At 35.6% G+C, this 10,000-nt stretch overlaps 1 protein-coding gene across 1 annotated transcript in view; it reads right to left on the reverse strand.

The window, feature by feature from the left end:
• Positions 1 to 10,000, reverse strand: part of LOC137647296 (N-sulphoglucosamine sulphohydrolase-like) — an 18,442-nt gene that overhangs the window by 2,238 nt on the left and 6,204 nt on the right. The window contains exon 3 of the mRNA XM_068380689.1: positions 1 to 32. This exon is cut by the window's left edge and continues 2,238 nt beyond it. Within this exon, the coding sequence (XP_068236790.1) occupies positions 1 to 32 (32 nt within the window). The remainder of the gene's footprint in view (positions 33 to 10,000) is intronic.

Raw genomic sequence — 10,000 nt, forward strand, 5'->3', positions numbered from 1 at the left:
TGAGGCATTTTACATTCAGTGTTGCCATACACCTGCAAAGAAAAATTGGATCTTAGGCCAAAATATATCGGTACATAATAAATGAATATTTATATATGGACATATATGTCTAGATTTAAAACGATCTAATTATAAATCATATGCATTCTAATACAACAGTACAGATAAAACAAACCAACAATTGAAAAATACCTAACTTACACTGTTAAAAAAAGCTTAATTTCAATTGGAAATTCTCCTTAAAAATATACTAGCCCAGCCGTATTTCAGTAAAATACAGGCGACCGTAATTTTACCTAACTTTGTTATCACCTTTTACGGTTTGGTGACCGTAATGTCCCTCCTTTACGTCAACATATCCGTTTTTAAAACGGCAAAAATCTTGGAATAAATGTTGCCAGGCATTTAACGTTTTTTTTATGCAAATTTTTTAGTGTACAGATTATCTTAGGTTTGATGAGATATTGCTCGTTTATATAGAATACTAACGCAAATTATATTTTGTATTACTTATAGAAGAAACCATACAAATATACATGAATCGCATGTAATCATACTAAGTTAAAAAAAAACAAAGAAAATCGTAAACAAAGATAGAAGAATAACAACAGCAAAAATCATCATACTATAGGAAGCTTATCCAAAACTAAATAAATGTAATAATTATGAATACAATTTACTGCATTATACCATACACAAACAAATACATACCACAAATTATTATTATTATTATTATTATTATTATTATTATTATTATTATTAGTATTATTAAGAGCTACGCTACAACCCTAGTAGAAAAAGCATGATGCTATAAGCCAAAGGGCTCCAACAGGGAAAAATAGTCCAGTGAGGAAAGGAAACAAGGAAATACAAGAGAAGTAATAACAATCAAAATGAAATATTTTAAGAACATTAACATTAAATTATATCATATATCTATCATATATAAACTATAAAAACTTCATAAAAGCAAATACCGAAAATGAATAAAGAAATTTTCCCAAATTATTCTTCAGTGAAAGTTAACTTACTGTGTAATAATTTTGCTGTACAGAAATGATTGGCAAAATATTATATGTAATTGATTTAACGTTTTAGCTACGATTTGCCAAAAAAATAATATATTAATAATTGAAACAAATTAGATTTCTGTCGAAGTCAGGTGAAATTTCATTCTGCATATCAGCTCCAACTATCAAATATCTATTGATTAGGCGGTTAAAGCCCAGACTTTATCAATTCTCATTCATTATGTAAAATAAAACAATGAGAGAGAGAGAGAGAGAGAGAGAGAGAGAGAGAGAGAGAGAGAGAGAGAGAGAGAGGGGGGGGGGGGGGGGGGGTAGTAGGTGTCAAAGCGAAATCCGACTATAAATTGTTTTATAGCTGCAAGCTACCAGTTACCAGATGGCCCACTGTTGCAAGCGCGGATCCAGCAAGTTCTAAAAAAGGGGGAGGGGGTTGAAAAACAACCAAAAACAGCTGGGGGTCCGGGGGACGCTGTAAGACCCCCGGAAGCTGACGCAATTTTAAGCTATTTTAGAGCTATTTTTCATGTTAAACTATTTCATCTTTAAAATTTAATTTATAAGGTGAACATGCATTTTGCAGTAACAGCACCCCAATAAATGTGTATGAAACATTTCAGCAGTATTCTCTACAATTACTTTTAGTAGGTGACTATACATTCCCGGGAAACCTCATCAGCTGACGACTCCCTCTGAGTTTATCTTGTGACGGGCCGAGAGAAGGTTGTGACTCAAAGACAGGATGAAAGCAACTGAGTGAGTTCATTATAGAACACTCTCCTTTATAAACAAAAGCTCAAGGCAACAAGAAATTTTCATGTTCAAAATCGACACCGTTACCGGTGAGAAAAACAGACATGTTTATTGAGGCTCTTTTTAGTGCGAGGGAAGAGCGAAGATACAGCATAATATATACACAAAATGAACTATGTACGATCGTGTGACACACGGTTGGTACAATGTAATCATCAGAGCGTCTGTATCAATTCTCGACGCATCGAACTGTAGTAAGTCTCTACACTTCTTCCAACTTGATTCATTTCAAAACACAATCGCTTTATTTCCAGCTCATATATAATGAATTTTTACCTCTTGGGAGTGTGTGCATGCATGAGAGAGAGAGAGAGAGAGAGAGAGAGAGAGAGAGAGAGAGAGAGAGAGAGAGAGAGAGAGTGTGTGTTTATATTAGGCCGAATAGAAAGACAGCTAGACTTTAATCAAACAAGATAGCCGACTGAGTTTAGAAGCGGGTATTTAATAACTGACCATATCCATGTAATTAAGCAGCTAATGGAAAAATTAACAGAGTATGAGAAACCGCCATGTGTGCATTTTTAGACAATCAGATAGCTTTAGAGTCTGACAGACCTTCAGCAGCAATGAAAGCCCTTGAAAGACAAGGAATATGTGAATCTTATGCTAGAAGACTTGAAGATATCTATACGGAAAGTACAGTCAAAAGCAAATGTCCTGTCGTCTCCAGTCCCCCTCTGTCAGCCGCAATATCTATGGATTCCAGAATTTCAGGTGTAGAAGAGTTTGGTTGTTAGGGGGGAGGGCAACGGGCGGGGACGGGGGGGGGGACGATGGTGGGCCGGGGAAGTACTTGTTAGAGCTGTAAGGGGTGTGATGGTAGGAGAACCACGAAAAATTATGGATGAAGTAAATTCAGAATAATTTCTGCAGATCTTAAATCTATCATTATAATTATTCTAACTTTTAATTATATGGTATATTTGTTGTGTTATTTGCTATGCCATTCTCACAAACAACTTGTTGACAAACAGGATCGATGTTTAGTTTGGAAATATATTATGACCCGACTGAAAAATCTTTCGTAAACACAATCTAGGAGTCCCCCCCCCTCTCTCTCTCTCTCTCTCTCTCTCTCTCTCTCTCTCTCTCTCTCTCTCTCTCTCTCTCTCTCTCTCTCTCTCTCTCTCTCTCTTCCCATATATATATATATATATATATATATATATATATATATATATATATATATATATATATATATATATATATATATATCCGTAAAAATCACAGGAAAACGTGATGCTCAGAGGCAGAAGAACCACAGGGAAAATGATACTTCTTCACGAAACTAGTCAGGACTTAATCGTATATTTCGTATTTTCATTTTCCCTGTGGTTCTTCTGTATATATATATATATATATATATATATATATATATATATATATATATATATATATACACACACATATATATATACATATATATATATATATGTATATATATATATATATATATATATATATATATATATATATATTTATATCTCAAATGTTAGTTGGGATACTATGAAAAGGAGACAAAGACAGAAATTGATTGTTGAAAGTTTTTGAGAAGGTAATGAAAATTACAAGATAGAGCATGCTTAAGATTCCAGTATTGATAGTAGAGTAAAAAGAAAAGCCATGAATGACTGGAGAGAGTATCTAAACTGGAAAGCAGATGAGAGGCTATGGTGTAAGCTTTGCTAATTGAATCATTAAAAAATATCTACTGGGGCAAAGAAGAAGCATATACCCTTTAAAAAGAGGTATGGATCTGTTATAACAACAAAAGATGAAGAAAGGCAACGTTGAATGGAACACTTTAGTGAGGTCATGGAGAGAGGATATAGAGAGAAAAAGTTAATTGATATACCTAAAGTTGAGGGAGACCTTGATGTGCCCATGAAAGAATTTAGTGTGTTTGTAGTCGAAGTTGTCATTTAAAAGCTAAAGATATGGAAAGTGCCTGAATACGATGGAATAACTACTGAGATGATATTGGCCGTAAATGAGACTCCCAGAATACTAAAAAGATTATTTTGTAGAATATGGCACGAAGAGCCAAAACCTGATGAATGGGAGTTAGATATGTTGGTGAAAATGGCAATTGAAGGTGATCTGACTGATGGCAATAATTTCAGAGACATAACACTTACGTCAGTATTCATGAATATATACAGCATGCTCATTCTAAAGAGACTAGAGAGAAAGACAGATGGAAAGCTAAGATGAACAAGCAGGTTTTCGAAAAGGTAGAAGTTGTACTGATAAAATTTTTAATTTAAGAAATGTGGTATATCAATGTGTAGAATATAGAAATACACTTTTGTTGGCATTTGTGGACTACCAGAAAGACTTTGATAATGTGCACCAGCCAGTTTTATGGAGAATCCTACATTATTATGTAGTTCCTCTTAAATATGTAAATTTGATTTAAGTATATTCATGAGCATAGCAAGCGCAAAGTTAATGTTACTGGAGTCTTATCAAATTAATTTCCAGTGAACAGTGGAATACTGCAAGGGAATGTGTGGTTACCTATGTTGTTTATCCTCCCCGTGGATTTTGTGATGCATAGAACAGTTGGGGATGGCTGAGAAGGATTGGACTGGATAAGTAACAGGAAATTAGCAAACCTAGAGTATGCTGATGACGTTGTCCTTAATAGCAATATACCACAGGACTTGCAAAACCTGCTTACCAAAATGCATGAATATTACATGAAGTTGGGTTCAAGATGAATAGAAGAAAGACAGAGATGAGGAGAATGGAATATGCATTGGAAGATGAAGTATTGGAATGAGAGAGGATTAATGAGCTGGAATCATTTAAATATTTAGGATTATGGTCCCTAATAAAGGATCTTTAGAATTTGAGTTAAATACTGCTTATCCTCCTCCTTTTGTTGGTGCTGCTTCTCCTCCTGTTTTTTCTCCTTTCATTGCTGCTGCTTCTCCTCCTCCTCTTGTTGCTTCTGTTTCTTTTTTTTTTTTTTATTTTGTAGATTTTATATATTTTTGGGATTTCAGGGTTTTTTTCTAATCGTTATGCTGCTGCTGCTTCTCCTCCGGCCTTTCTTCCTCTTATTGCTGCGGTTTTTTTTATGGATTTTATGGTTTTTATATTTTGAGGGGGGATATTTTAAATTTTCTCTTCTGCTGTTTCTTCTCCTCCTGCTTCTCCTCAAAGGATTCAGCTTCTTTCCCCAGCCTGACTTCTTTGGTTCCCCTAGTAGGACCTGACTGCATACTAGAAGAACCTCGCCTCCTCCCCTCTGCATAATCAGTCTTCTAGATTATTCCATCATAGCCACCCGATGGTTAGTATCCAAAAGAATAGATCTAGATATCTGACCGTTTGTTCACCTGACGAAGCCCTTGTACGACTACACTAGGGAACATAGCATACTAGAAGAAGACAAGGTTTTCCCCTCTGTAGAGCAAGTCCTATAGGTTATTCTACGTCCTTCAAGCCGGGTAGTTGAGTCAAGCATCCCTTAAGCACTTCCTGGAAAAAAAATCCCCCTTCTCTCCATCTTTCATAGTCCATCCACTTGATCCTTCCAACTAAGGCAATTCTTTACCAAATGATGTAGAGCTTGTACCATCTGCATCAAAGGATATTTCTTCCTAATTAAAATGTCCCTATTTTGTCTACCTGATCAAGAATATTTTCCAATTGCAGTTTTTTTCTTTTTTTTTTACTTTTTTGGATTTTTTTAATATTTTTTTTTTGAGATAATCTATCTTTTTTTTCATAATTCAGGAAGGATTTTATTTATTTACATGCAAAAAATTTGCCAAATGCGGCGGACTTATCTTTAAACACTTTTCTTTTGCTTTCGAAGACTTTCAATGCTTTTGCTTCCGCTGATTATAGTATGCTTTTGCTGGGTTATAATAGTAACGGTACTGCTGACGTTGGTCCCTCTGTCCTGGCTGTTGCCTAGGGCATGGTGGTTGAATCTCTGCGTCGTATTCATTTCTGCTTTGTTCATCCATCAGAACAGCTTTAGCATTAACCCCTTTTTTAAACTTCTCCTCGAATGCCTCCTGTATGAATTCAGGTTTGTTCCCGTGTCTGTCCGGATGTAACTTCAAGGCCAAGCCTTTGAAGGCATTTAAAATTTTGCCCTCGTGGCCGTCTGACCCACACCCAAAACCTCATAATGGCTTTGGCTTTCCCATTTCTTCTTTAGCGCCTTGGCATCTTCTATGAAGTTCAAACATTCCTCAGATCCCTTTACCGTTCCAACAGCTTCGAAGTCCTTCATGACAGCGTCGAAAAGGCCAAGTTTGAGAAGGTGCTTTCCTCGTAGCATGTAGGCTCTGCATCCTTGAAGACCTTTCTCAGTGGCTTGGCAGAAGTTCAAGATGATATCCGTGTCAACAGGGTTTCCGGAGGCTGCGTTCGCTTCAGGTCGGAGATGCAGAAGAGCATTTTCAGTTTTTAGAATTTCCAGTAACTTTTCGTGGTCCTTTATCTGAAGATCTTTTTGGAAGCAGTCATTTTCGAGTTCTTCTATTTTCTTATTATGGATTTTCTTAAATTCTTCCATTTCCGTTTTAAGAATTTCTTGTTTCTTCTCCTGTTCCTTCATCTGAAGATCATTTTGGAAGCAGTCATTTTGCAGTTTTTCTATTTTCTCATTATGAATTTTCTCAATTTCTTCCATTTCCCTGCTTAGAATTTCCTGTTTCTTCTCCTGTTCCTTCATCTGAAGATCTTTTTGGAAGCAGTCGTTTTGCAGTTTTCTATTTCCTCATTATGAATTTTCTTAATTTCTTCCATTTCCTTGCTTAGAATTTCCTGTTTCTTCGCCTGTTCCTTCATCTGAAGATCTTGTTGGAAGCAGTCAATTTTCAGCTTTTGATACTCGGTGAATTTCTGAGCTTTCAGTTTTTCTTGCGTCTCTTTCTCTGTATTCATCTCATCTATTACTCTTCTCAATTCATTTAGTTGTCCTTCTTTAGCCCTCCCTCTCATAGCAAATATTATTCCACCGAATATGGCGCCAGCAGCAGCCAAACCGATGTAAATTGTCTCGTTACCATGATAAAAGATTTCCTCCCTCACTCCGATGTCGAATTCGGAGAGAAGTTTGTCAACAAACCATCTTGATTTCAACTGGTCGTTGAATCTCAAAGCTTCTGCCTCCATTTGCCGCAATCCAAGTTCACACCCACGTAGTTCCTCACGGGATTTCCAAAAGCCCCCAATCCAAGGACAGCGCTGCAGCCACCCACCGAGGAAGCCATCCTGAGAGGCGACTGCACGACAGTCTCCAAAACGCGGCGCCTCTGGGAGAAGCCACGAAAACCATTTGAAGACTAAGGACTCCTGGAGAGTTCACAGCTGTCCCTGAAGATTCAACGTCATATCCTCGCACGCAGCGTTCCGTTCTTGGATAACTGAAGCTGCATTTTGAGGCCAGTTAAATTTTCCTCTAACAAATTGTCCAATTATATTCTCACACACACACACACACACACACACACATACACACACACACACACACACCGAATGCTTGATTGAACATAGTAGTCATAACTTATACATACCTATACACAGGTTCGTATCAGCATTGGTTTGAAAAAATGAAAGAGAGTCTTAAAAGGATTCTGAAGACTTTTCAGTCTCCGGGAGACTTATTGGAGTCACAGACTCCAACAACAGTTCTCCGGGAAATTTTTGCCTCATTTCCTGCCGGAAGAGGGTGTTAACTTAAGAAACAACAACAACAACAACAACAACAACAACAACAACAACAACAACAATAATAATAACAATAACAATAATAATGATTATCATTTATTTTCAATCCAATATAATTAAACAGTAATAATGTGAAATAAATTTTTCTATCGAATATATGGTAATGATTATATATTTACACGATCCCTTTTGAAAGTCTTCCGTAATTGCTTTAAAAGGTTAATTATCCTATTAGGTGTCGCATGCGTATATATATATATAATTTATATATATATATATATATATATATATATATATATATATATTAGTGCACATACACACATATATCTATGAAATATATGCATACAAACCCACGCGCAGACACACATGTATATATATATATATATATATATATATATATATATATATATATATATATATATATATATATATGTATATATATATATATTTATATACATGTGTGTGCGTGTGTTTGTATGCATATATTTCATAGATATATATGTGTGTATGTGCACTAATACAACGAAATCCTGCCTTTTTTCATTCGTGGCTAAAGAAAAATTAACCGTAACCAGAGAGATGGATCCAATGTAGTACTGTCTGGCAAGTCAAAGGACCCAATAGCTCTCTAGTGTTAGTATTTCAACGGGTAGTTGGTGCCCTAGCCAACCTACTACCTATTAACGTGGTGTGCCGGAATTAATGAAGCCAACTGTACATCTGTCTGGTTATTTCGCAGCAGTGTTTTTTTTTTTTTTCTCTTTTTTTTTCGTTTTTTTTAAAGAAATAAACATCTCAGAAACAAGTTGTTGTCATTTCTTAAAACTAGAACTATCAATCCTAACTTCATAAAGATTATATTTATGTAATCTTATAGTTTATAGTTTATTTAGGAAATATTTGTTTTAATATTGTTACTGCTTTTGAAATATGTTATTTTCCCTTTTTTCCTTTCCTCACTGGGGTATTTTCCCTGTTGGAGTCCCTGGGCTTATAGCATCCTGCTTTTCCAACTAGGGTTGTAGCTTAGCAATTAATAATAATAACAGAATATAACTTCAATTACACGTCAACATTCGTGGGAACAACCTGTAATTACAAGTAATTAACACTTAAAAAAACCATAATTTTAATCGGAAATTCTCGGTAAAAACATACTGTTCTCGGTCGTTTACTATTTACTATTAATTGCCAAGCTACAACCCTAGTTGAAAAAGCAGGATATGCTACAAGCCCAGGGGTCCCAACAGGGAAAATAGCCCAGTGAGGAAATGAAACAAGGAAAAATAAAATATTTGAAGGTTTTCAGTAAAATACAGGCGACCGTAATTTTTACCCTACTTTGTTATTATCTTTTAGGGTTGGTGACCGTAATATCACTCCTTTACGTCAATATATCCGTTTTTAAAACTTTAATTTGGATATAATTTAAAGACGAATAGATAGACTTTTATTATTATTATTATTATTATTATTATTATTATTATTGTCTTAGTGGCTAATGGAAAAACATTATCATTTCTGTTTTCGGTTCTCGTGTATACATTTCAAAGAGAGAGAGAGAGAGAGAGAGGAGAGAGAGAGAGAGAGAGAGAGAGAGAGAGAGAGAGAGAATTTTACTGACTAATGTATAAGTATTTCTGTTATCAAATATAATATATGTAATCATTTCAAAGAAAGAAAGAGAGAGAGAGAGCCTTATTGCCTTATTGCCTTATTTTTTGTTTGGGTTCCCCCAGGTCCCTCAGTGTGAGGCACCTCGTATATCCACCAGAGAGTTGCTAATACATCTTCCAGTGTATTTTGCATCTTCCAGTCTTGGATGGTCTGGGATGCATCTTAGGTATTTATCGAGCTGATTTTTAAACGCATCTACGCTCACTCCTGATATGTTTCTTAGATGAGCTGGCAGCACATTAAATAGTCGCTGCATTATCGATGCTGGTGCGTTGTGGATTAATGTCCTGTGCGCCTTTCTCAGTTTACCTGGAATGCTTTTTGGCACTATTAATCTACCTCGGCTTGCTCTTTCTGATACTTTAAGCTCCATGATGTTTTCAGCAATTCCTTCTATTTGCTTCCATGCTTGTATTATCATGTAGCGTTCTCTTCTCCTTTCTAGACTGTATAGTTTTAAAAATTGCAGTCTTTCCCAGTAATCAAGGTCCTTAACTTCTTCTATTCTAGCAGTATAGGACCTTTGTACACTCTCTATTTGCGCAATATCCTTTTGGTAGTGTGGGTACCATATCACATTGCAGTACTCGAGTGTACTACGCACATAAGTTTTGTAAAGCATAATCATGTGTTCAGCTTTTCTTGTTTTAAAGTGTCTGAATAACATTCCCATTTTTGCTTTACATTTAGCCAACAGTGTTGCTATTTGGTCGTTGCATAACATATTCCTATTTAAAATTACACCAAGGTCTTTAATTGCTTCCTTGTTTGTGATTGTCTCATTA

Source organism: Palaemon carinicauda, chromosome 9 (genome assembly GCF_036898095.1).
Source record: "Palaemon carinicauda isolate YSFRI2023 chromosome 9, ASM3689809v2, whole genome shotgun sequence".
Classification (NCBI taxonomy): Eukaryota; Metazoa; Arthropoda; class Malacostraca; order Decapoda; family Palaemonidae; genus Palaemon; species Palaemon carinicauda.